We start from the raw sequence: 27,481 nt of genomic DNA on the forward strand, positions 1-27,481 counted from the left end.
AAGCAAATTTGGATCTGATAAACAACACACTAACCAATCAAAAAGCAGGTTCGGATCTAATAAACAAACTAACCAATCAAAAAGCAGGTTCGGGTCTGATAAACAACAAAGTCATGCTAACCAATTAATCATGTAACATGTACTTCTAAATGATTATTCAATCCAACATGTTAGAACATATCAGTATGTTTTGCACAAATGTCTGTGTATTACAGACTATGTCAAGTGCATCTATTTGCATTTACTCGAGAGGTGTATTTACTTTCTCTCACAAATTATGAAAACAGCAACACACTCTGATTCACATTGTCCAAAATAACAATTTTACAGGGGTCATCTTGGGTCACGGTGAGGTCATAGGGCATGCCCAGACTGTCATTATCAATACTGCAAACAAATCGACCTTTGTAATCAAACTTCTGAACTCTGTGATTACCACTATCAGCAACATATATGTTATCATGGTTGTCCGTAGCAACGCCTAAGGGGTCATTGAACTGTGCTCTCCTGTTCCCCTTCTTCCCAAAATGGAATAGATATTCACCATTGCTGTTTAAGATTTGAATACGATGATTGCTGGTGTCTGAAACAATCACGTGACCTTTGCTGTTGACAGTAGCATATTGCGGGTATTTGAATTGACCAGGATCACTGCCTTCCTCACCAAAAGACTTGATATATGCATATGTCTTAGTGTTAAACATATGGATACAGTGTAGCCAGTTGTCCACAACGTATAATATGTTGTTCTGTGTACCACAGCAAACACCACAGGGTTGCTTGACAACACCTTTACCCAGACACTGTAGTACATCACCAGCACTATTCGACACTATGATCTGATTGTTGCCATTGACAACGTTTTTGCCAGAATGGTCAAATTCACAGCAGTCTGATATGTAGTAAATATTCTGTGACGTCACAGCTACTCCACTTGGGTTCAATGGTTTACTGAATCCGGTAAATTGAAGTTTACTGATTTTTCCTTCTTTTCTGTCAATAATCTGAAGCCTGCTGTTACCACTATCAGCAATGATAATGTCATTTCCTCTATTTACTGTCACTGCTAATGGCCAGTCCAATCCTAACTCGCCATCACCATGTCCGCTTATAGATTGCTCAAGCTTCCATCCTGGTAGCACATTGGTGGAGTAAGGTGAACAAAGGATGCTGTTGCCATGGTTACAGACCGAGAACTTATGTTGACCCTCTATCCTAGGACTAAATGTGACGTAGGTCTTATTATGTCTACTGTGTGGTGTTTTGATGAATGACTTCTTAATATTATCATTAGGCATTTCAAGTGCAGCTTCAAGCTTAGCTCTCTCTGCTACTGTTCTTGGTATTGTGGCTGTTGTTGGGGCAACACTTATATGCACTTTTTCTCCGACCCTTGTTGTGTTTGGAACTGAAGTATTTAAGATTGTGAACGGAGATGTAGCCAACTTTGGATCTATTGGTGTTTCTTGAGGAGATGGTTTGTTAAGCTGGTTACTACTGGCGGCATCTGTTGCATATCCAGTTCCTCTTGCAGATGAATGGCTCTGTTGTTGTTGTTGTTGTTGTTGTTGTTGTTGTTGTTGTTGTTGTTGTTGCCTGATCTCTTCATCAACCAATTGATCCCCATCCACTGTATCCATAATCTGACTGTGCACAGAACCGAGATTTCCTCGAATATGGATTGCAGTAGGGTGAAACTTAGGTAACATGGAAGGTGTACACTTGAACTCAGGATTGACCTTACAAAGGTCAAGTATTTTATTCACCATGTCCGACTTCATTGCCATGAGCTGGGCAGCACTGCCATACCGCATCAGACTTTCCACCGATACCTTTGTGTTTTTTATCAACTTTGCCGTGTCGCCATATTCTTTGACGTGGGTTTGTAAGATGCCTGTGATTTTATCATGACTTGTTTTCAGTTGATTTAGAAGAACATCTTCCCTGGTTTTGATAATTTCTGTGGCTTTCTCAATGGCATCTTGGCTATGTTGTTTCAGAGCATCTACTTCTTCTTCAAATTTCTGGGTGGCTTCATCGAGTGTGTTCTTCACACTGTCATAGCACTCCACGATATCCTTTCCTTTATCTTCAAGATGACTCATACGTTTCTTCATATCATCTAAGAATTCCCAAGATGCATCTACTAAACTGGTAGAATGATGATGCGGTTTGACATGACATTGTTGCAAACACTCTGAACAGATACACATCTGGCAAGTATGGCAGTACGTATCAACGATGTTGGTGCTATGATTTGAACAATATATTGGTTTAGTTTGCAGTAATTGATCACCCAGCTTTGCTCTCTCAAATTCTTCAATAGCAACTAACCTGTGCTGTTTTGTGGATGGTATTTTTCTATGAACATTCACACAAATTGTGCAAATATCAAGTGAGCAGTCAACACATCTACTAACTGATGGTTCAGTCTGACAACTTTGACATGGGCTGCCATCTCTCTGTTTTTCCTTTATGTCATAGATCTCGACAATGCCATTCAGAGTCATACTGGATGGCAACCTTTTAACACCACCGACCGGAAGTATACATCGTCGACGACAAATCGGGCAGTTAAAGAAAGTACGATCACCTGCAAGACGAACCAAGCAATGTTCACAGAAAGAGTGGTTACAAACCAACAGTTTAGCATTTTTGTAACGGTCTAGACATACTCTACAGGTCAAATACAGTTCATCTATCTCTTCCTGCATAGTGGGTTCCTGCGTAGCCGCCGCCATCTTGGTCCCAGTGACGCACCAGGGGAATACCCCTTTAAGCATGACATCATTGCAATGATGGTTAAACTTTACCATTTATCGGTCACATATAACCTTTACTGCATACAGATATATAAGATAACAAGTTCCTGTAGCAGGACACGCTGTGAGCTAATCAATATGCATCAAGAGTCAAATCTGCTTGATATCCAATATTATTCTAAATGTTGAAATTGCTATTAGAGACAGACAGACAGACAGACAGACAGACAGACAGACAGACACACACACACACACACACACACACACATTTACATAAATATTTTACAAAGAATGAACATGACAGTATGCACTAGCACTTCACAAATCATATCAGCAAGTCAAGAGTATACGATCAGATCGATTGATTAACAAGATTATAGAGCTGGCAGATAATAGAGAAAAGGGAGGAGGGGATTGAACTGAGGGACAGAGACATACACACATACATACATACATACACACATACATACATACATACATACATACATACATACATACATACATAAGCTTACATACATACATACATACATAAGCTTACATACATACATACATACATACATACATACATACATACATACATACATAAGCTTACATACATACATACATACATAAGCTTACATACATACATACATACATACATACATACATACATGTTACATACATACATACATACATACATAAATAAATACACACATACGTACGTACGTACATACATACATACATACATACATACATACATACATACATACATACATACATACATACATACATACATACATGTAGTAGCAGACAGAGAGGGAGGGAAGGATTACACAGGGAAATGGATAACGGTTCAGAATGACTTACATGACGCATGCTTGTTCAGATTCATTAACGTTGCATACAACTGATATTATCTTAAAGATTACCAAGTTATATTATAATTGTGGTCAGTCAAATATTGACTTCAATAGATCTTTGAACCGCAGAGACGGTAATTGGACCTTCACACACCGGTACGTAGACAGCACTCCAGGCCAGCCTACATACGCACATTGCTCACCACTCTCTGGTACAATGAAGTCGTCAAACGCGTTCATTCCTTCGTTCATCAAAATGGACCGTTCAATAGTTGATATGTTATTGATAACTGTAGCAACATTACTAGTTGTCAAATTTATAACACTTTGTGTCAGACTGGTCAAAATGAGATGGAGAAGTCAACATGCGTTTAGTGCGTACTTCAGACCGAGAGCTAATCCTGTATTTACGTTTTTACATATGGTAAGTACGTCATGTACATTGTGGTCAAAGTACAAATGTCTAAGTTCTACGCACTCTTGATTGGTGTGGACGTTAGTGGGACACTATCTGCAAACATTGGTATACATACATACATACATACATGCATACATACATACACACACACACATACATACATACATACATACATACATACATACATACATACTGTCATACATACATACATACAGATACGTACAATTGTAGACACATACACCCCAGCAACTCCACAACAACAACAACAACAACAACGACGACGACGACGACAACAACAACAACAACAACAACAACAACAACAACAACACAACAATAACACATTCTAACATCCAAGATGATAAAGGTTTATTCTTAAAACTTTGCATTACATTCATTTAAAGAAATAACAAAAATTATCCTTGTCCTAAAATTTTGAACAGTTGGAGATGAACTCTGAGGAAGTAATGCAGATCTCAGGAGAGGTGACTGGACTGTTCCCTTTGGTAACTCAGATGTGGTTAGGACCATTCCATTGTATCTTAGTTTGTCACCATCCAACGACTATTCAACCAATCATGGCTACTGCAGGTGAGCATGCGCAGTTCCGTCAAAAGCTTACTCACATGATAGCGTCATTATTCAGCAGATAAATACGTCATCAGATATAAAAAGGACACGTGCACTTGCTTCAACCTTTTTTTAATCAGAGGATCTACATCCAGCTGCATGTTGGTGTTCACTGGCTCAGTTTTATACAAGTACACAGAAACAAATACAACGATTAACAATGAAGTAAAGCACGTTCTATCTGCGATACACTTGTTTATAGCATTCATATTACAACGAGTAACACTGAAGTAAAGCACTTCCTCTCTGTGTAAAGAAACAGCACATGCTACACTTTAGTTGGCTCATACAGCGCAATGTCAGCAAACACACCACTGTACAACACCAATAACATTTATTATATCTCTGTCCATATTTCAGAGCCTAAAGACAACTTGACATATGGAATGGTTAAGCCTTGGTTAGGTGATGGTTTGTTAATTAGTAAAGGAAATAAATGGTACAGAAACAGACGACTTCTGACACCAGGGTTCCACTTTGATATATTGAAACCTTATGTACAAGTTTTTAATGAATGTGCACATACTATGGTGGTAAGTAATATCATAAGACGTTTGTAGATTTGTATATTGCCATAACAACGAAACCCATAGAGAGAGAGAGAGAGAGAGAGAGAGAGAGAGAGAGAGAGAGAGAGAGAGAGAGAGAGAGAGAGAGAGAGAGAGAGAGAGAGAGGGAGGGAGAGAGAGAGAGGCATACATACATACGTACGTACGTACGTACGTACGGACGGACGGACGGACGGACGGACGGACGGACGGACGGACGGACAGACAGACAGACAGACAGACAGACAGACAGACAGACAGACAGACAGACAGACAGACAGACAGACAGACATACGTACATACATACATACATACATACATACATACATACACACGTGAAATAGTTCTTTGAAACCCATGGATAATACTGTCGATGTTTTTTATTCACGATATTTCTTGTCTCACGTTAAATTTCTATTGCTGTTTCAGGAAAAGTGGATGACAGTATACGACAAAGGAATGATAGAGATGTTTGACAGTGTTAGTTTGATGACCCTGGATAGCCTGTTTAAGTGTATTTTTAGTGTTGACAGTCAGTGTCAAACAGACAAGTAAGTATAAACACATATGAGTAACGTACGCGTGTAGTGGTCAGTTAGTATAAACTCTTCAAAGGCATTAGAGAAGGGAATAAAATGTTTATTCGAGATATATGAGAGAGCTGATAAACCCTCGATTCAATCAATCAATCAATCAATCAATCAATCAATCAATCAATCAATCAATCAATCAATCAATCAATCAATCAATCAATCAATCAATCAATCAATCAATCGATAACAATACCCTCTCCTGATCACTATTCGAATTTGAATTTAGAAAACGAACGTTGATGAAAATTCAGAAAATACCCCAACCCCAGAGATCAAATCAAATGGTTTACCCCTTACGTACAATGTCCATTAATTTCAGAGGTAGAAACCCGTACATCTCTGCTGTCTATCAGTTATCTGGTTTAATTCTGAAACGAATTAATTTCCCGCTATATATGAGTGACGTCATATATCATATGACATATAGTGGGTATACTTGGAGGAAAGCATTACGAACAGTGCATCAACATTCGAGAAAGGTTATCGAGCAGAGAAGACTGGCTAAAATTAGTGAAGAGAAAAATGGAACTAAAACTGTCAGAAAGTACATTGATTTCCTGGATATACTGCTTGATGCAAAGGTAAATAAATTATAAAATGACGAAATCTATTTGTATTAATCACCCTCACCTATAGTGATCATCCAATAGCAGAACACTCACTTGTGACTGTCATCCAATGATTGACCTTGTACATCTCATTATCATATGACCGAGCTCTCACCTGTGACTGTCATCCAATGACAGACCTTGTACATCTCACTATCATATAATGACCACGCTCTCACCTGTGACTGTCATCCAATGATGTCCTTGTACATCTCATTATCATATAACAACTGAGCTCTCACCTGTGACTGTCATCCAATGACAGACCTTGCACATGTTATTATAATCCAATGGCAGAGCTCTCATCAGTTGTCTTTAGGAAATGGTAGACCTCTCCCTTGTAATTACCTTGAATAAAATGAAATACAAACTTTTAAATTGTCTAAAATTTTGTTTTAGGATGAGGATGGGGAGGGGCTGACTGTTCAAGAGATCCGAGATGAAGTTGATACATTTATGTTTGAAGGACATGACACCACAGCTAGTGGATTGTCTTGGATTATGTACAATATGGCTAGACATCCAGAACATCAACAGAAATGTCAGAAAGAAATTGACGAATTACTTGACAAGAAAGGCAAAGATGATATAGAGTGGTGAGGAAAATGGAATCAAATGCTTTGGAAAAATGCTCTGCACAAATATTGCTTTTCATGTGATCTGTCTGTCTGTCTGTCTGTCTGTCTGTCTGTCTGTCTGTCTGTCTGTCTGTCTGTCTGTCCGTCTGTCTTGTCTGTCCGTCCGTCTGTCTTGTCTGTCTGTCTATGTCTGTCCATCCCTTCCTCCCATCTACGATCTACGTGTCTATTTATCCAACCATCTCATCGGCATCTGTTTGTTTGTCTATCTTGCCCTCCGTCCATTCCATCCATGTATATATTATAATTATTTCTCTATGTTGGGATGACCTGGGTCAGTTACCGTATCTCATTATGTCTATCTTATTTCTCTATGTAGGGATGACCTGGGTCAGTTACCATATCTCACTGTGTATATCTTATTTCTCTATGTTGAGATGACCTGGGTCAGTTGCCATATCTCACTGTGTCTATCTTATTTCTCTATGTTGAGATGACCTGGGTCTGTTGCCATATCTCACTGTGTCTCTTATTTCTCTATGTTGAGATGACCTGGGTCAGTTGCCATATCTCACTGTGTCTATCTTATTTCTCTATGTTGGGATGACCTGGGTCAGTTACCATATATAGTTCACTATGTATATCTTATTTCTCTGTAGGGATGACCTGGGTCAGTTGCCATATCTCACTATGTGTATAAAGGAAAGTTTAAGATTACATCCACCAGTGCCATTTATAGCACGTCAGCTGACCAAATCAATCACACTACCAACTGCAGATGGAAAAGTGACTATCCCTGCTGGTAAGTTTAATGAAATAATCTGATATATTTTGACATAGTATTACATATTATAGTCATATTTTATAAGAATACCATCAGATTATGTATTTTCATTTTCAATTTAATTAGGTGAACGAGTTGGTATAAGTATAATGAGTCTACATCACCATGTAAACGTATGGAAAGACCCAGAGACATTCGATCCACTGAGATTTTCTCCAGAGAATGCCAAGGACAGATCACCACATGCATACTTACCATTTGCTGCTGGTCCAAGGTAAGGTCAGGATTTTTTCAGCTGACAAACAAACACACAGACACAGATCCCCCCACATACATACATACATACATACATACATACATACATACATACATACATACATACATACATACATACATACATACATACATACATACATACATACACACACACATGCTCAATCATACACATTCTGTCATTTCAAATATTCAACTGTTACGAACTCTTATTTATTTGGTAAACGGATCAAACTTTGACATCTTGCAGAGAAGTCTCACTGCACTTCTGTTTTTTGATTTCCTGTAAGGGTCTATGGGACAATTCACTTTTGATGACGTCACAACTTTCCCATACTTTTCCTTGGCTGAACAAAGAAAACCATTGGGAATTACATCTAACCATTGTTTGAAACTGTGTAAGACATTACATTGTAATATCTGTGTTCATATCACAAATGGGGATTCATTTTGAATTTCTAATTCATAAAATAACTACTTATTTTTATACTCGGAATAAAAGTGCGACACAATATATATTAAATCCTTGTTTGTAACTCAATAAATTCCAAACCAAAAAAAAAGGTGTAAATATATTGTTATTTTACGTACAATAACAAACTTTTTACACAATTTTTAGCTTTTGGTAATTCATTATAGTTACTAAGTTGACACGGAATTGGTCGATACTATTTCACAATGTTGTTTTCAAATAATTATCTTAAGAATTCAAAATTCAAAATAACTACTATCTGTCATCCATATATAACCATGTAAACAGTACAAGTACTAGTGTTATTTGTTATTTACAGGAACTGCATAGGACAGAACTTTGCTATGAATGAAATGAAGGTGACGACAGCATTGGTGCTAAGAAAGTTTGATCTGTTTATAGATGACTTCAAAAAGATAAGAAGATATAATGCCCTGATCTTAAGATCAGAAGGTGGTCTGCCACTGTACGTCAGACCACGGAAATAAACATGATTTCAATTTGAACAATACGTGACTCAACAAAAATGTCACGTGATATACAACCTCCTGAACATTATACATCATATGTGATCAGGAGATGATGTCCATGTACCTTAAACCAATCAAATTACAGCATATGTGGGAGATGATGATGCCACTGTACCTTAAACCAATCAAATTATAGCATATGCGATCGGGAGATGATGATGCCACTGTAACTTAAACCAATCAAATTACAGCATATGTGATCGGGAGATGATGATGCCACTGTACCTTAAACCAATCAAATTACAGCATATGTGATCAGGAGATGATGTCACTGTACCTTAAACCAATCAAATTATAGAATGTAGTATTGAAAGGTGATATGCCCCTGTACTCCCCTGTACTACACACATTGTCAGTCACTAGGGTATATGGCCCAAGTTCAAAACTCATGTGTAATTCAAAAACAGGCCCTCTGTAAGTCATCTGGTCAATTACTTTAATATTCTGATGTCGTTAAAGTATTTCCAAGGCTTGAAGACGTTTGCCATATTATCGACCCCATGATTAGGGAATTTTCATATTAAGAGTCAACCCAGGGATTTTCTTTTGTGAAAAAGTGACCCAAGAGGTCACAAACGATACTTTTTATAGGAGTACACCCCCGGGGTATAGTCACATTCTTAATAATATATCTCCATACAACTTCAACAGAATTTCGAAAACACACATAATTAAGCTTGCTGTCATTTAAGCTTGCAACGTCAAACTAAGAGTCGGGTATCAATACACCAAAGTGATTTTACCCCAATGTCGAACTGTGTGTTCTCTCACTCTCTCACTACATACAATAGATATTTTTATTTGAAGGCAATTTAGAAGTCATGAACAGTTATGCTCTGCTATTGGATAATTATGCATTTTACTGACGTAAATGAGGCAATTTGAGGCAATAAACAAAGTTATTCAAAATGAATGATTAAATACACTATTTTCTTGACAGCCATTTTATTGTGCCTGATTAATTCAATAAGTCTTCACAATTTAAGAATTGTTTAAAATTAGTTGAAGTTAAGGCTTAAGTGTGTATGTGTCTGTATGTCTGTATGTCTGTATGTCTGTATGTATGTATGTATGTATGTATGTATGTATGTATGTATGTATGTATGTATGTATGTGTCTGTATGTATGTCTGTATGTATGTATGTATGTATGTATGTATGTATGTATGTATGTATGTATGTATGTATGTATGTATGTATGTATGTCTGTCTGTATGTATGTATGTATGTATGTATGTATGTGTGTGTGTGTGTGTATGTATGTATGTATGTATGTATGTCTGTCTGTCTGTGTGTGTGTGTGTGTGTGTATGTATGTATGTATGTATGTATGTATGCATGTGTGTGTGTATGTGCCTGTGTGTACTATGTGTGAGTGTGGGGGGGGGGGTGGGTATGTGTGTGTATGTATAAGTGATGGGTGTCTCTAATTCATGTCTGATGGCATGTCAGTGAAGTAAATTTGCAATGTATGGATCAATTGATATCAGATGCCTAGACTATAGGTTTTGTCATAGACATCGTCATGATATCCAAATAATAGCAAATTCCCTCCAGTGACGTCATATTCAGTGTTTTCAGAACAGCGCCATCTATCATCGAAAAAAATGTACTCTTGGAAGCTGAGCTAATTTTGATGTCTTTGTAGTCGAGGTATACATGGAGACCTCATTTTGCTTTTATTTCATGCCTTTGTTTTTATAATTGAGAACATTAGTAAGAAACAAAGGCACACAATAAAGACAAAGTGAGGGCGCTATATATATCATGGCTACACATCGATTGGGTAAATTTATGATTTGTTCTCTGTGGATAACTTCATCTCAAGCCATTCTCTAACTTCGTCTGTTATCAGTTTTGTTGGATTTTTCATCTGGGCGACCATTGTGGAACCAATGAACGCTATTTCGTCCTTCTCAAATGCAAACGCCCTCACCGGATAGGCAGGATAAGCTGTCAACATCGTGTTTGACATGTCATCAACGAGCATGCGTACTTTCTTATCGTTTCTGACGTCAGTAGTGAAGGTCTGGTTTGACGAATCAATGTCAATCAAGGCCCTGGAAATGAAAATGTCGTAGTAACAATAAGTATGTCCATAGTTACATAATAATTGAACGTGACTCTTCCAAAACTTTCAGCACTGTCAATTCAGCAGATTTCAACCAAATCAAATCAATTTACCGCTATTGTTTCTGAGAAAATGCCATCGGGCATAGATCTGTCTGTCTGTCTGTCTGTCTGTCTGTCTGTCTGTCTGTCTGTCTGTCTGTCTGTCTGTCTGTCTCTCTCTCTCTCTCTCTCTCTCTCTCTCTCTCTCTCTCTCTCTCTCTCTCTCTCTCTCTCTCTCTCTCTCTCTCTCTCTCTCTCTCTCTCTCTCTCTCTCTCTCTCTCTCTCTCTCTCTCTCTCTCTCTCTCTCTCTCTCTCCTCCCGCTCAATAAATCACTAACCTGGCAGCACCAATTCTGTCATCTATGTCTTTATGTTGACTGAGAAAACTCATAATACGTCCAATATTGAATACTTCCTTCTCATGAGCTTCTCGCAAATAGACAAACAAGATTTCTGCCTTATCTTGGAAGTCTGATTGCAAGCGTTGAAGGGCGCCACCATCGACGATGACCTTGAAAAAACAGGACAATGTTCTATAATTTAATATGGTAATCTGACTCATCATTCATTAAAGGATGGATAGATCCCTTTGCCAGACTTTATGGTATGAAATAAATTCATATTTATCTATCTATCTATCTATCTATCTATCTATCTATCTATCTATCTATCTATCTATCTATCTATCTATCTATCTATCTATCTATCTATCTATCTATCTATCTATCTGTCTGTCTGTCTGTCTGTCTGTCTGTCTGTCTGTCTGTCTGTCTGTCTGTCTGTCTATCTAGCTAGCTAGCTATCTAGCTATCTATCTATCTATCTATCTATCTATCTATCTATCTATCTATCTATCTATCTATCTATCTATCTATCTATCTATCTATCTAGCTATCTATCTATCTATCTATCTATCTATCTATCTATCTATCTAGCTATCTATCTATCTATCTATCTATCTATCTATCTATCTATCTATCTGCACGTGTATCTAGCCATCTGTCAGTCCGTTCGTTCATCCATCTATCCATCCATCTACCCTCCCACCCACCAACCCACCCAACAATCAATCAATCAATCAATCAATCAACCAATCAATCAATCAATCAATCAATCAATCAAACTCTGTCTATCTGCTGCCTATTTCTTATACATTAGATCATGTAATTATGTTTATTTATTGATTTATTTATTTACTTAGTTATTTACTTATGTTAATCACTTACGCGACCCCCTGGTCAGCTAAGTGAAGATGAAAATATCACCATGTATTTCTGTGTGTCAAGATGAAGACGAGATATCGGAATGCGATCCTTTGTTTCCATGGCTACCAGTTCGATATCTGGTCGTTTGTCCCCCACTTTAAGCCAATCGGGTGTCGGCTTTCCCTTTGTTCTCAAGTAGTCGAAGTATACTAGCAGCTGACGAAACAGAAACAAATGAACAATATTAATTACATATTTCTAACAAGTTCCTAAAAATTACAAAAATATATATACAGCTCATTTCAAATTACCATTCAATAGCTATGTTTGATACAATATTGCATATCATGCATCAAGATAGCCCCAAGGTCGCAATTTTTGCTACATTGTATCTAAATGCAATAAACCATACTGCAACTATGCAGAGACTCGGGCGCCAATGTTTTGATGTCTGCATTAAGTCTGCATATGTGATGGCATGTAATTAATTCATTTCATCACAATGAACTCAGTGTTTTCATTTGCTGTTTCTGTGTCGTTGTATTAAACAGATACGGTGAATGGTAACTTGTATGGGGTTGTAACCATAAACAGTCCCCTTTACCGTCTATCTCGCTGTGAGTGGACTTTCGCGATCATAAAAATAAGTGTAATTTTACCTCTTTCACACACAGTTGGCTAAACACGTCAATATTATCGACATTTTATTTATGGAAACATTCTGATACATAGATCTCGGGACACGAGTGCTTGTGGTGTGACGTCACCCCGTCACGAAGGCTAAGCAAGATATAAATAGAATTCTAACCTCAGGATCTGCACCCCAATATTCCATCACAAGTTCTGGTATAAATGCATTCGTAGCCAACACATTCGGATCAATTCCATTTACTTCTAACGCCTGTTGACCCACTTCCCACCACAGTGAGGTCATTTGCACAACCAGGTCAGGTTTGCCAGGGTTAAGTCTTTCTTCAGATTTGCGAAGATTTTCTTCGGAAAACATGACATCTCGATATGACTTGAGAACACGTTTTACGACATCTTTGTCGTGTAACCAATTCGTCATGGTTTATACTGTGAATTTGCCACCTTCTATGGTAGCGATATACAATATACAACGCTGTTACCAGCTGATACAGTACACCACGGATTATGCAAAGTGGCGTAATTTGTATAGGTCAGAGTTATTACTCTCAAATGAGACAGCTGTCCGGCAGTCACGTGATATGTGTTTCATAAGATATGACCACAGATAACTAACACACATGACAGACAGAGGTCGAATCACAGGGAGATCAGAAACAGTGTAAAATACAATTTCCAAACAAACAAAACAAACAAACAAACAAACATGCATACACACACATACATACATACATACATACATACATACATACATACATACATACACACACACATACCGTGGCATACATACATACATACATACATACATACATACATACATACATACATACATACATACATACATACATACATACATACAAACAAACAAACAAACAAACAAGCAAGCAAGCAAGCAAGCAAGCTATTTCATAAATAAATCTATAAATAAATGAAAAAGTAATTACATTTTGTAAATAAATTTACAAAAATAAGATAAAAACAACCACAATATGCACGAGTATAGGAAAGTACCGAATGACCAATCTATGGCACATTAGGCCAAGGAAACGTATAAAAAATTAATGAACAAATAAATAGATTATAAAAATAAGATACAAACAAACAAAATATGCACTAATATATGAAACTACCATATTAAACCCACAAATAATCAATCTATGGCACATTGGGCGCAGGAACCGTTGAAATAATAAAGCAAAATAGGAAAAGAATGCACAAAATAAAATGTGCATAAATAAATAACAAACACAAATAACTAATCTATATAATGTATATAGGAGACTGTATACTATTAAAAATTATTTCAGATGTTATCTGCTTGCGATACAGAGGAAGAAGATCCCTCAACTACATGGATATAATTGTTAGAGACACCAAGCAAGAGATTCTGGATGTTCCAAGTCTAATGAGGAAGAATGGCACAACATTGTGGAAGCTACCTCTCATGCGTCCACATGATAACACTATTAAAATATAATATACTATGTTTTTATATACTCATCCTTTTATCATTTTGTTAGTTAGTAATTTTGTGCACGCCTTACCTTTTTTACTATATATCTTTGAATGTTGTCTGTGTATATCAAACTTTCGGGGTAAGTGTATACTTTGCTACAAATGTGGACGCCATTTTGTCAACAAATATGGCCGCCATTTTTTTCATAAAAGTTATCTGTAAATGCCAAGGTTGCAAAAATTAGGTGGTATGCATATGAACACTTAAATGGCAGGTTTGGTAAACGTTGAGTTGTGGATTTCTTGATATGGTTGTTCATGGATGCATACTCTTCCATTGGTCATTCCTGAAGCTCAATATAGACATGTCAGTAGCCCAGATTCTTGCTGTTGTGGGCTCCACCCCCAGCAGAGTCTCAGTAAATACAATGTCAGTGATTGTCACAAGATGGCTGCACTGAAAGGCTCACCATCTCATCTGTAGTAAAATTACATTGTGGCAACTCTTGCTAAGAGTATTTTGATTTATCTCTTGACGAAGTTGGTTTTCAAAACATTTATGCTATGATTTCCAATAAATATATGGAGTTGGTGAAAATGAAAATTCAGTTTGTCCAATGAGCGAGTCCAAAATCTCGTCAGTTGCCATGTTGCTCCGTATGTACAATAGGCAACATTGTGTTTTCCCAGACTCTGCTGGGGGTGGCGCCCTCAACGGCAAGAGTCTGAGTAACTGAGACTAGACACAGACACAGCACATTGACAGGCAGACAGACATGGGTCATTGCAATAGCCCCCTGGATTGTATCTGTTGGGGCTAATAATTACACAAAATACACACGACGTGATTATCTTTCAGATTTATTTCTATCAAAGATATCCAAGACACACATTGAGAGCTGAAGAGTGATTGGTCAATTGGAGAGTTTCATCTTTAATCCTTCATAATAAATAGATGTCAAAGTATTCCTATTGGCTATAAAACAGGTGGTACATTTTGTCAGCCAATCATAACAGTGTATACCGTCATACCATTATTGTATTGAATTTTGCAGTGAGTTAAATTTGAATAATCATTACCAAATCAAATCCAAAATAAATGAATATTGACCTCCTATTGGCTAGTAAACAGGTGGTACATTTTGTCAGCCAATCAGAAGTATGGATATCCATACTGTCATTATTTTGAATGCTATAGCGAGTAAAGTGTGAATAATAAATGACTATTGAAAAATATGCGTATTGAACTCCTATTGGCTATTGGAACAGGTGGTAAATTTTATCAGCCAATCAGAAGTATGGATATCTATACTGTTGTTGTTTTGACTTCTTCAGCGGGTTTGAATAATTATAACCAATTAAATATGAATATGAAATGATGTGTGTATCTACAGCATTACCCTGTATTTTGACATTTGTGTGTCTAGAGCATTACCCTGTTTGCAAATACAAGAATTCTAGCACCTCTTTTTTACAGAATGAACAATTCTTGTCAGAAAAAATGAGAAAAAATATACCCGACTTCAAAGTTATGAAAATTAAATCTGAAGAAAATGCCTACTCTGTAATACTATTGAAAGTCAAATGGAAATGTTAAGTTAAGAAAACTAAAATTGTTGTACACATGTAGCTCTGGGTTGAAAACATTAAGTGTCAAGTTCAGCCAAGTATGATTTTGAAGTTTTAAAAACTATAAATTGTTGTATCTGTTAAGTTCAGCCAAGTATGATTTTGAAGTCATAAAAACTATAAATTGTTGTATCCGTCACGTTCAGCCTAGTCAATGCAATAAAGTTACATCGTAGAGTCTCTCTGTACCCGCTTGTGAATAGTTACTGGCCATAAAAATAAAACTGGCTTTACTGTTGGCAAAGAAATAATGGTTGAAATCCATTTCAAATTGTCAAAAACCTGCAGGTCATCTTCAGAAACATGTTTTACTGTTTACAACGAGATATTTGTTATATGATAGGACATGCTATAGATGAGTGTTGCACGGAAAGTGCTTTACTTCAGTGTTACTAGTTGTAATATGAATGCTAAAACAAATGTTGCACAGAGAGAAAGTGCTTTACTTCAGTGTTACTCATTATAGAATGAGCACACATCAGATCACCAGCTGGTTTTACGATCAATTGGGCACATTCAGAACAAAGCTGTTTGTGACCTGTTAGATTGCCAGTCCATAGTGCTGGATCTGCGACTGAGCTAACTCTCGTCTGCTAGCGTAGTTACACATCAGCTAACAGATCGCTAACAGCTTTTATCCGGAAGTTGCCCACCGTTTCATGTTCTCAGAATATTTACCAGAAATATGAAGGTTTCTGAAAGTGAATTTCAATCCAATGACTCATGAAGCTAAAACGACAATGTGAAATGGATTCTACTTTAAAATTACAAATGCTTTGCTGATTTCTGATACAAAAAACACTCATTATCAAGTACTCTTCTGAATGTTGATGATGTTGTGAAAATTCAAAGATGTCATTGTTCACTCCCATAAATATGTATGTTTTTGTAAAAAGATGAACTAGTATGACTATCCGAATCAACTATCTGCACACGTTACCATGGTTTCAAAGAGATTTTTGATAGAAAAGTCCACAAATTATTACACACAGCACAAAAAAAATTAAAATGAAAAGAAATCATATTGACTTGATGTATGTTTGTTGTGCATTCACTCCTCCAATAATGTGATGGTGTCATATAGCAGTACATCATTATATTTTATCATCTGTTCACACTGTACACATTCATAATTCATATCTTCGGTTTACTTCTCTTCATAGTTGGGGTACCTTTGCTTCAAGTTGGCAAAGTCAATCCTTCCAGCTGAATACAGCTAAACAAGAGAAAATGATAGAATGTATTAGAATGGCGTTACTTAATTATACAATTAAAATCAACTAATCTACAACTTCTACAAGGTCTTATTTATCACCTTGTGACAATTTTACTGTCTCTACAGTGTAGGTGTGTAATTCTCGGTACGTGAAATAGAATATTACTACCTAGGCGCATTATAAAAATAACAAACATTCAATTCCTTGGTCAATGCTGTTGACAGTCTAGGTAGCAGATCTGTCACTGCATTTACTCTTGTTGACTGAGAGTTAGCGTAGTCACAGATCAATGCTGTTGACAGTCTAGGTAGCAGATCTGTCACTGCATTTGCTCTTGTCTACTGAGAGTTAGCGTAGTCACAGATCAATGCTGTGGACAGTCTAGGTAGCAGATCCGTCACTGCATTTACTCTTGTCTACTGAGAGTTAGCGTAGTCACAGATCAATGCTGTGGACAGTCAATGTAGCAGATCTGTCACTGCATTTACTCTTGTCGACTGAGAGTTAGTTAGCATAGTCACAGATCAATGCTGTGGACAGTCGTGCGAACGGATCGCAAACATTATATATTCTGAACTTGGCCATTACCTTGATGTTTTGGTTTGCTTTAATATTCTGCCAAGGATAAGGATTAGATTTCTTGAACCACCTGTTAGAAGAAATTACAAGAATGTCAAAATACAAGTACATTACTTTCAACAATACTGAGAATCAACTTAAGACAGTTCAGTATGACATTCATGCCACACCATCTGCTATCAGTCACTCATGTCTGTACTACTAGTCTGTAAGATATGACATTCATGCCACACTATCAGCTATCACTCGTGTTTGTACTACTAGTCTGTAAGATATGACATTCATGCCATGCTATCAGCTATCACTCATGTCTGTACTACTAGTCTGTAAGATATGACATTCATGCCATGCTATCACTGACAGCTACCACTCGTGTCTGTACTACTACTAGTCTGTAAGATATGACATTCATACCACACTATCAGCTATCACTCGTGTCTGTACTACTAGTCTGTAAGATACAAATGTATGACATTCATGCCACACTATTAGCTACCACTCACCATCTGTACTACTAGTCTGTAAGATATGACATTCATGCCACACTATCTGCTATCACTCATGTCTGTACTACTAGTCTGTAAGATATGACATTCATGCCATGCTATCAGCTATCACTCATGTCTGTACTACTAGTCTGTAAGATACATGTATGACACTCATGCCACACTATCAGCTATCACTCATGTCTGTACTACTAGTCTGTAAGATACATGTATGACACTCATGCCACACTATCAGCTATCACTCGTGTCTGTACTACTAGTCTGTAAGATATGACATTCATGCCATGCTATCAGCTATCACTCGTATCTGTACTACTAGTCTGTAAGATATGACATTCATGCCATACTATCAGCTATCACTCGTGTCTATACTACTAGTCTGTAAGATATGACATTCATGCCACACTATCTGCTATCACTCATGTCTGTACTACTAGTCTGTAAGATATGACATTCATGCCATGCTATCAGCTATCACTCATGTCTATACTACTAGTCTGTAAGATATGACATTCATGCCACACTATCTGCTATCAGCTATCACTCATGTCTGTACTACTAGTCTGTAAGATACATGTATGACACTCATGCCACACTATCAGCTATCACTCGTGCCTGTACTACTAGTCTGTAAGATATGACATTCATGCCATGCTATCAGCTATCACTCGTATCTGTACTACTAGTCTGTAAGATATGACATTCATGCCACACTATCAGCTATCAGTCACTCATGTCTGTACTACATTCTGTACTCAAACACGTTTGATCAATGAAACTGAACGCCATTATGATTTCTGCTGTAAATCATCTTTTTTAACGTCAAGTACTGAACTTACGCAGCCTCTGGATTCTTTGTGACAAGTCTACTCAAATACCAAGCAGCAAAGACAACACCACCTCCAACACATGCAAAGAGTGGTATAAGCTGTGAAAATAAACAACAAACAAATAAACATTGGTATAAACAGAAAACAAAACGAGTATAAAGTTGGCGTCAGATTCAGATAACGTCATATTGAGCCTCAGATCCGAAGACACCTGACGGACATAATCGAACCCGAAATAATACCGTAGAGACTACAGGGGAAGATTGTGCTTCACAACCTTTGATGGAAGTTGGAATGTCCCTGCTTGCACAAGTTTTTTTTGGGGAAAAATACATATGTTGCCATTTCTAAAAATTTAAAACTTTATACTCATGAAAACAAACCATGTTTTCCGACTACAAATGTAGGAAAATAATGGGGAGAGAGAGAGAGAGAGAGAGAGAGAGAGAGAGAGAGAGAGAGAGAGAGAGAGAGAGAGAGAGAGAGAGAGAGAGAGAGAGAGAGAGAGAGAGAGAGAGAGAGAGAGAGAGAGAGAGAGAGAGAGAGAGAGAGAGAGAGAGAGAGAGAGAGAGAGAGAGAGAGAGAGAGAGAGAGAGAGAGAGAGAGAGAGAGAGAGAGAGAGAGAGAGAGAGAGAGAGAGAGAGAATATGGATACAAACTGTAGACTGACAGACAGACAGACACAAAACCATGTTCAATTTTTATGGACACAATACGATTGACTCGAGCTCGTGCAAACAATCTGATATCACTATCAGTGAGTGATAGAGACAGGGGCAATAAGACAGAGAGAGGGAATGCATACTGATTTTATAAAGAATGGACATGGAGTTATTTACACTGTATGAGGTAGCACAAAGTTTGTGCAGACAAATCGTATATGCTTGTAATAAAAGTCAAACTTTACTTGGCGATCGTGCGATCACGTCAGTTAAAATGACCTTGATAACAGAAAAGGTCGCCAACTACGCACACACATTACGCACAGTGAACTACACGTTACAAAATCTACTCCAATCCATATATGAAATACTTACCGACCAGCGGGTCTTTATGGACTGTAATGTTAAACCTTGCATAGGCATTTTGTCGTATAATTAAATCGTTGTTCTTAGACTTCTAGGCGATGGCGAAATCGTTTTCAAGGCAGCTGCAATATGGCGTCCACAAAAAAACACCCTAACTTCGTTGTAATTAGAAGTATGTATTTTATATCCCACATTTCATTTCTTTTATTGGATATTTTTGATGAAAAGGGGTTCATCTGGACAGTTTTATTTATTCCATAATACATTTTGTGAATCTGCGGAAAATTTTGCCACTGGGGCGACATTTGTGAGTGAAAAAGATTATTTTAGACAATATGGAAAAGTTAGTGGGTCTGAAAAGACCCGGATGTTAACAGCTGAAGGCAGAGCAAAAAGCATGAACTGTCTTTGTTGATGATACGCCGACAGATTATTTGGTTAGAATTGAAAACAAATGTAAATGATGTCGGGCAAGAAAAGCCAAGACGATGATGTCGATGATGGAGTCGGATTTCTTTATAAGACCATGCGTAGGTTTTTAAAATATTTTTTATTACCTTTTGTGTGATCGTTTATGATAAGTGCATGCTTGATCAATGAATGAAAGTTCGAGGAGCGGAGGGAGAGAGGGGGAGGGGGGGTTATGAAGTTAACACTTAGCATTGTGTACTGCCACTGGTTGTAGTGCCCACGCTGTTGATAGAGTATGAACTTATTGGTGTTACAATTAATATAATGCAAAAACGGTTAGGTTTAGACGATATTAATTTCATTTAAAATTCATTAATATTGACGTTTGAATGTACAGTTTAATACACTTACACTAAGTTACAGCCAAAATGATTCAGGCTTGGTGTTTCACTCAGGTCACATGACATTTACAGCTAAAATGATGTCGGCTTGGTGATTCACTCAGGTCACATGACATTTACAGCCAAAATGATGCAGGCTTTGTGTTTCACTCAGGTCACATGACATTTACAGCTAAAATGATGTAGGCTTGGTGATTCACTCAGGTCACATGACATTTACAGCTAAAATGATGTAGGCTTGGTGATTCACTCATGTAACATAGCATTTAATATACACCCTCAGACAACTTCTAATGCAAAATAAACAATTACATAGGTGCCGTACACAGTGGGAATGTAGAAGTAGTCAAGTTGAAATGTTGATTATCAGTTAGAAAATAAACAATTGCAGCCATTCAACATCAAGTCCATGTGTAATGTTTTCATTAGAAGCCTGTTTTTACTGCAGTGTGAAAGAATAACAATGCTTATCAGTCAGTGTTGTATGTGATTGGGTAAATGATCCCAGGGCCAGTGTGTTTGTTGTGCCTCTGTTAGTCTAGAGTAGAAATATGTCTAGCGCTGTGTCAACAACATAATGTCCCATGAGTGAAACACCAAACCTACATCATGTTAGCTGTAATGTCCCATGATTGAAACACCAAGCCTACATCATTTTAGCTGTAATTTGAATATATTAATTTTGTTACAGTGTCAAGAGATCCAAAGAAACGGCGTATAAAACCAGTAGAGAAACATTTAATACAAGTAGCATTTGGTGATGACAGTGAAGACGACAGTGACTTTGACATCAGAGAACATCATGAAGATGGTAAGAAAATCAGTTCTATGGTTGAGATTTTTGGTAGTCTAGTTCCTGATTTTACACTACATTATCTTTATACATTAGTGTACGTCTAGTCAATGTCGTTACTCAAAGCATTAGATGTGGTTCAACCCCATGCTGTGCAAAGCGCAAATGGTGCATATCAGTAGTAATCCATCACAAATTGACAGGCTGTCGTCATCGCTCATTAATATTCATTGATACAGCTGGACTGATATGATATGCAAATGTCCAACCAAACCCCAACTCCAATCTGCTTAAACTAAAATCATGTGGGGATGCGACAATATCATCATGTTTATGCATGCATTACTACATTTGTAAATAAGTGTTAGGGAAATATTGCATTGAATGTAGATTAGTTCCTCAATTCACAGTAAATAAGTGTTGGGGGCTATGTCACTGAATGTACAAGACTTTTTCTGTATTGACAGTAAATTAGTGTGGGGGGGCTATGTCGTTGAATGTACAAGACTTGTTCTGTATTGACAGTAAATTAGTGTTGGGGGCTATGTCGTTGAATGTACAAGACTTGTATTTTAATGTAGATGATATCTCAGGAAGTTCAGATGCTGACAGTGGTGGTCACCATGACAACGAGGAGAGTTCATCCAATGACACTGATAGTGATGACGATGATGACGAAGATGAGGACGAAGAAGATGAAGAGGAAGAAGATGAAAAAGGAGAAGTTACTATTGAAGAATTGATTGATAAAGCAAAGTCTAAACAACAACAAATTAAGGTAATTAACACCCCTGTAAACCTCAGATACATTATAATTTTACACCCCTGTAAACCTCAGATACATTATAATTTTACTCCCCTGTACACCTCAGATATATTACAATTTACACCCCTGTAAACCTCAGATATATTACAATTTTACTCCCCTGTACACCTCAGATATATTACAATTTACACCCCTGTAAACCTCAGATATATTACAATTTACACCCCTGTACACCTCAGATACATTACAATTTACACCCCTGTAAACCTCAGATCCATTATAATTTACACCCCTGTACACCTCAGATACATTACAATTTACACCCCTGTAAACCTCAGATCCATTATAATTTTACAATTTACACCCCTGTAAACCTCAGATACATTATAATTTACACCCCTGTAAACCTCAGATACATTGCAATTTACACCCCTGTAAACCTCAGATACATTGCAATTTACACCCCCGTACACGTCAGATACATTATAATTTTACAATTTACACCCCTGTAAACCTCAGATACTTTAAAATTTACACCCCTGTATACCTCAGATACATTAAAATTTTGCAATTAACACCCCTGTAACTCTCACATACATTACAATTTTACAATTAACTCCCTTGTACACCTCAGATACATTATAATTTTACAATTAACACCCCTGTAAACCTCATATACATTATAATTTTACACCCCTGTACACCTCATATACATTACAGTTTTGCAATTTACACCCCTGTAAATATGATACAATTTTGTATCATTTCAGATGTCATCAGTGGATGCCAAACATTATGACAAAATGAAGGTTTTGATTTGTTCAGTATGTCTTGGAGATAACAGGTATGTGTCAGGGCTCGAAATTAAGTTTTTTAGTTGGTAGTCACTTTGACTACCACTTTTTAAAACTGGTAGTCAACAGGGAAGATTTGGCAGTCATTCTTTTTTTCAGCATTTAATAATTTATGCATAAACAAAACATTAAGTAATAAACGTTCTGATAACACCTGAGTTTTTTTCATGAAATTAGTGACATTCATATTATGCAAACATTTGACCTGTCCTAAAATAATACATGTAATATCATACTAGTATCATAGTAAGTAAATATCATATAAATGATTATTGTGTGTACCAAGCTGTTATTTTGCTGCAATGTCCACTTGGAAACCTCAAACTGACAGTGACACAAATTTTGGCATAACACGTACATAATAAATATACACATATTTTACATTCATTCAGTCACACACACATATATACATGTACAAACACCCCAACCCCCCCACCCACCCACCCACCCACCCACAACACACACACACACACACACACACACACACACACACACACACACACACACACACACACACACACACACACACACACACCAAACAGTTACTGGCCTCAAACATATATACAGGACATGACTGAGAGATTGACAGAAATAAACTTCAAACACTAACTAAATCGCTAGTCACACAACAAAATTATGTACTTTCCATGTTGTAGTTAAAAAAACTGTTTATTTCACTGAATCAATAACGGTGTGAGGTGTAGAGTTACATGTAATGATTAGTGGCTCATTCCATTTCAGGTGTGTGTGTTGCTTGTCAAACATATAACACAAATGGTCTCAAATCTGAGCATTTATGCTATTTATTATTATTTACTTTGTAAAAGATAAAACGTCATACGATAAAAAATACACACGGTTACCATCCATTTCAGTTTCCCTTAAATTAAAAAATAACATGCTATGACCCAACCCTAGAGAGAAATGGTATGTGCCAAGGCACTTCCCTCAAATCTTATCTGTTACTATCTATAAACACAGGAAGTCATTCTGACTGTGTCTAGGATTTGTCTCCTCCGCTAAGGGCTTCGATAAACGACATAAATTTTCATCCTTCCACTAAAGTGAGGTATCCTAGTATTGAATGACTAGTTGTAAAATACTATTACATTCGCGATTAGTGGTGGGAGAATGATTTTATTCCGTATATTTTCCTAAGTTTTGTATCATTTTGATCGCAACTGTGTGACATGGAAAAGACAATGAAACAGTCATGAAATCAATAGAGTGTTGCGTTTGAGTAGACGTTATGGCGTTTGTAACATCACATATAAGCTACATGTATTTTGTTTATTTTACCAAGCCACTGTTATTGACTACAAAGTAAGCAATATCAAACATGCCAGCCGTATCTAATCACACGTAGCTTTAGAGTCCAGTGCTCACGCTACATTGCCAACTTGTCAGCAGGCCTTCCATGCATATGGTGGGTTGGCGTCCCTAGGATTTTCGTGGTAGTCAAGGATGACTACCAGTTTTCGAACTTGGTAGTCATTTTGGAAAAACTGGTAGTCAATTGACGCGAGACTACCGCTAATTTCGAGCCCTGTGTGTGCATGAATATATACATGATACAATCACCATGTTTATATATTGCATTGTACAATCACCATGGTTACATATTGCATTGCTCAATCACCATGGTTATTTGATATTTATTCTGTTACCATGGTAACATGCTATCCTATTTTACCATCACCATGATTGCATGCTCTTGAATTTCAGTCACCACTTTTACATGATATTGTATTTCTCAATCACCATGTTGTTTGATATTTTTTCAGTCACCATTTCAGTCACCATGGTATATGCTATTGCATTTCACAGTCACCATGGTAACATGCTATTGCTTTTCACAATCACCATCGTTAGTTGATACTCAGTCACCATGGTTAAACATTATATTTCACAGTCACCATGGTTACTTGACACTGTATTCCACAGTCACCATGGTTAAACATTATATTTCACAGTCACCATGGTTACCAGATACTGTATTCCACAGTCGCCATGGTTAAACATTATATTTCACAGTCACCATGGTTACTTCATACTGTATTCCACAGTTGCCATGGTTAAACATTATATTTCACAGTCACCATGGTTACTTGATTTTATATTTTTCAGTGATGATGATGACGAGATCATAGAATGTGATAGTTGTGGTGTTCCAGTACATGAAGGTAAAGACATTATAAAGTTATATCACCATGGTTACAATATAAACAGACTCTGAAACCAGTTTCAAATATTACCATGCTACAATAGGGAACTTGCAAACCCGCCATGTTGAATGTTGCATCATGGGAAATGTGATAATAAATACTAATCAATTAGTATTGTAAACAATGTTGATACATTGTTTGTAACCGCAAATAATTAATTCATAGTTACCCTGACTTCAAATTCCAGACTCCTATGCTATTTATTTGCCATTCTCCAAGTTGCTATGGTATTTATTTGTCACTCACCAAATTGCTATGGTAATTATTTGCCATTCACCAGGTTGCTATGATATTTATTTGCCATTTACAAGGTTGCTATGGTCTTAATTTTGTATTCAATAGGTTGTTATACCATTTATTTTGTATTCACTGGGTTGCTATGGTATTTATGTTGTATTCACCAGGCTGCTATGGTATTTATTTTGTATTCACTGGGTTGCTATGGTCTTTATTTTGTGTTACCAAGTTGCTATCATATTTATTTTGTATTGACCAAGTTGCTATGGTCTTTATTTTGTTTTCAACAGGTTGCTATGGTGCCTGTGATACAGATTCTACTGCTAGTAATCAGACATCAAGTAGTACGGAACCTTGGTTTTGTGATGCCTGTAAAGCTGGTATCACTGCGCCGGTGAGTACAATCACACTGACTGTTGTTTGTATCCCTCCACCAGTGAAAATAATCACATAATGATTAAAGTAAAATATTATTAAATGAATATGAAAATGGCACAAAATGAGTTAATAAACTTGTGCTCCTTTAAGGAAGTCAAATTTTCAAAAATTTTTCAGGTTTTGTGTATATTTGTCAACAATGAAAAAAGTCAATACACTATCAAAAAGATACAATCATTTGATAATTTATGGTAAAAGAGCACAAACTGAGTTTATATATTTTTAGGATGTATTTTTTCTGTATATTAAAAGTTATACAGTACACATGTATTGTACTTACTGATCAATGTATACCGCCCTCTAGTGTCCACTTACTGATCAATGTATGTGTAACCATCTCTTGCCATTAACTGAACTCAAACCTGGTATTAAGATATAACTTATAAATGATCTGATGATGTCATTTATATAATTAGTATACCGCCCTCTAGGGGCTACTTACTGAAGTACACTTAACCATCACTTGCAATTAACTGAACTCAAATCTCATATTAAGATATAACTTATAAATGATCTGATGACCTAATTCATCATACGTATCAAAATATTGTTTTATTTTATTAGATGTGTGAGATGTGTCCTAATCCAAGTGGTATATACAAAGAAACCGATGCTGGAAGGTAAACTTTCACCGTTATGTACAGTTTGCTTGTTAAATAATATATTTGTAGACCACATAATCAGATATTATTCCCCAATATTTTTCTTAGTTCAGCCAAGGAAAATATGAGTGACCTAAGGAGCCTTGTCATGACGAATCATGACTCGATTAGTGACAAACCCTTCGATCACAAATATTTTCTGGCTGAATGAAGAAAAATACCTCTTCAAGTATAATTTATGAAAAATCAGGAAAAATGGTGACGATTTGGAACATTTTGACTCATATTTTCAGGGTTTGAGCCCTGTAGAACCAGCGTTGTAGACACAGATTGTCATGATGTAGAACGACCAGGGTATATAACCCATATTTTCTGTTCAAAGACAATATCTTGGGCTTGTACATGGTATGATATTTATAATAGATGGGTACATGTTATGTGTTGATGGTATATTCCTGGTGTTACATTTTGGTGATCAGATGTGGTCAGCTGCTCATATATAAACGAAGTGTA

General features: G+C 36.8%; 5 protein-coding genes across 5 annotated transcripts in view; 2 read left to right on the forward strand and 3 right to left on the reverse strand.

Annotated features, from left to right (window-relative positions):
* Window positions 1–275: 275 nt before the first annotated feature.
* On the reverse strand, window positions 276–2,741 carry LOC144450079 (E3 ubiquitin-protein ligase TRIM71-like). Its single transcript, XM_078140647.1, has 2 exons — window positions 1,745–2,741; window positions 276–1,507 (listed from the first exon to the last, which is right to left on the reverse strand). The coding sequence occupies exons 1-2, from the start codon at window positions 2,739–2,741 to the stop codon at window positions 276–278; spliced, it is 2,229 nt and encodes a 742-aa protein (XP_077996773.1).
* A 1,724-nt stretch (window positions 2,742–4,465) lies between these two features.
* Window positions 4,466–8,990, forward strand: LOC144449923 (leukotriene-B4 omega-hydroxylase 3-like). Its single transcript, XM_078140477.1, has 8 exons — window positions 4,466–4,607; window positions 5,007–5,179; window positions 5,624–5,745; window positions 6,107–6,368; window positions 6,795–6,991; window positions 7,633–7,775; window positions 7,884–8,031; window positions 8,822–8,990. The coding sequence occupies exons 1-8, from the start codon at window positions 4,466–4,468 to the stop codon at window positions 8,988–8,990; spliced, it is 1,356 nt and encodes a 451-aa protein (XP_077996603.1).
* A 1,809-nt stretch (window positions 8,991–10,799) lies between these two features.
* On the reverse strand, window positions 10,800–13,418 carry LOC144450080 (type I iodothyronine deiodinase-like). The gene is made up of 4 exons (XM_078140648.1): window positions 13,158–13,418; window positions 12,410–12,565; window positions 11,483–11,655; window positions 10,800–11,091 (listed from the first exon to the last, which is right to left on the reverse strand). Exons 1-4 carry the CDS (start codon window positions 13,416–13,418, stop codon window positions 10,824–10,826), a joined length of 858 nt encoding a protein of 285 aa, XP_077996774.1. The 3' UTR covers window positions 10,800–10,823.
* A 1,917-nt stretch (window positions 13,419–15,335) lies between these two features.
* LOC144450150 (cytochrome c oxidase subunit NDUFA4-like) lies at window positions 15,336–20,378 on the reverse strand. The gene is made up of 4 exons (XM_078140719.1): window positions 20,251–20,378; window positions 19,223–19,311; window positions 17,887–17,947; window positions 15,336–17,297 (listed from the first exon to the last, which is right to left on the reverse strand). The coding sequence occupies exons 1-4, from the start codon at window positions 20,296–20,298 to the stop codon at window positions 17,229–17,231; spliced, it is 267 nt and encodes an 88-aa protein (XP_077996845.1). The 5' UTR covers window positions 20,299–20,378; the 3' UTR covers window positions 15,336–17,228.
* A 245-nt stretch (window positions 20,379–20,623) lies between these two features.
* LOC144450286 (PHD finger protein 14-like) overlaps window positions 20,624–27,481 on the forward strand; it is a 34,012-nt gene continuing 27,154 nt past the window's right edge. Inside the window, exons 1-7 of the mRNA XM_078140884.1 lie at window positions 20,624–20,771; window positions 21,745–21,864; window positions 22,428–22,624; window positions 23,383–23,456; window positions 25,594–25,649; window positions 26,219–26,322; window positions 26,931–26,986. Coding sequence (XP_077997010.1) covers window positions 20,702–20,771; window positions 21,745–21,864; window positions 22,428–22,624; window positions 23,383–23,456; window positions 25,594–25,649; window positions 26,219–26,322; window positions 26,931–26,986 — 677 coding nt within the window. The 5' untranslated portion in view covers window positions 20,624–20,701. The remainder of the gene's footprint in view (window positions 20,772–21,744; window positions 21,865–22,427; window positions 22,625–23,382; window positions 23,457–25,593; window positions 25,650–26,218; window positions 26,323–26,930; window positions 26,987–27,481) is intronic.

Source organism: Glandiceps talaboti, chromosome 19, assembly GCF_964340395.1.
Source record: "Glandiceps talaboti chromosome 19, keGlaTala1.1, whole genome shotgun sequence".
In the NCBI taxonomy this organism is placed as follows: domain Eukaryota; kingdom Metazoa; phylum Hemichordata; class Enteropneusta; family Spengelidae; genus Glandiceps; species Glandiceps talaboti.

What these genes read in the sequence shown, in the direction of transcription:
- LOC144450080 (XM_078140648.1), bottom strand. Translation starts at nt 13,418, where the DNA reads ATGACGAATTGGTTACACGACAAAGATGTCGTAAAACGTGTTCTCAAG. An exon ending in ATTGGGGTGCAGATCCTGAG is followed by an intron (nt 12,566 to 13,157) that starts GTTAGAATTCTA and finishes CTGTTTCGTCAG; the next exon opens with CTGCTAGTATACTTCGACTA. An exon ending in GACAGAATTGGTGCTGCCAG is followed by an intron (nt 11,092 to 11,482) that starts GTTAGTGATTTA and finishes TTTCATTTCCAG; the next exon opens with GGCCTTGATTGACATTGATT.
- LOC144450150 (XM_078140719.1), bottom strand. Translation starts at nt 20,298, where the DNA reads ATGCCTATGCAAGGTTTAACATTACAGTCCATAAAGACCCGCTGGTCG. An exon ending in CCATAAAGACCCGCTGGTCG is followed by an intron (nt 19,312 to 20,250) that starts GTAAGTATTTCA and finishes TTATTTTCACAG; the next exon opens with CTTATACCACTCTTTGCATG. An exon ending in AAGCAAACCAAAACATCAAG is followed by an intron (nt 17,298 to 17,886) that starts GTAATGGCCAAG and finishes TCTCTTGTTTAG; the next exon opens with CTGTATTCAGCTGGAAGGAT.
- LOC144449923 (XM_078140477.1), top strand. Translation starts at nt 4,466, where the DNA reads ATGAACTCTGAGGAAGTAATGCAGATCTCAGGAGAGGTGACTGGACTG. An exon ending in AGTCAGTGTCAAACAGACAA is followed by an intron (nt 5,746 to 6,106) that starts GTAAGTATAAAC and finishes CATTAATTTCAG; the next exon opens with AGGTAGAAACCCGTACATCT. An exon ending in CCATTTGCTGCTGGTCCAAG is followed by an intron (nt 8,032 to 8,821) that starts GTAAGGTCAGGA and finishes TGTTATTTACAG; the next exon opens with GAACTGCATAGGACAGAACT.
- LOC144450079 (XM_078140647.1), bottom strand. Translation starts at nt 2,741, where the DNA reads ATGGCGGCGGCTACGCAGGAACCCACTATGCAGGAAGAGATAGATGAA. An exon ending in GAATAAAATACTTGACCTTT is followed by an intron (nt 1,508 to 1,744) that starts GTAAGGTCAATC and finishes GATATGCAACAG; the next exon opens with ATGCCGCCAGTAGTAACCAG.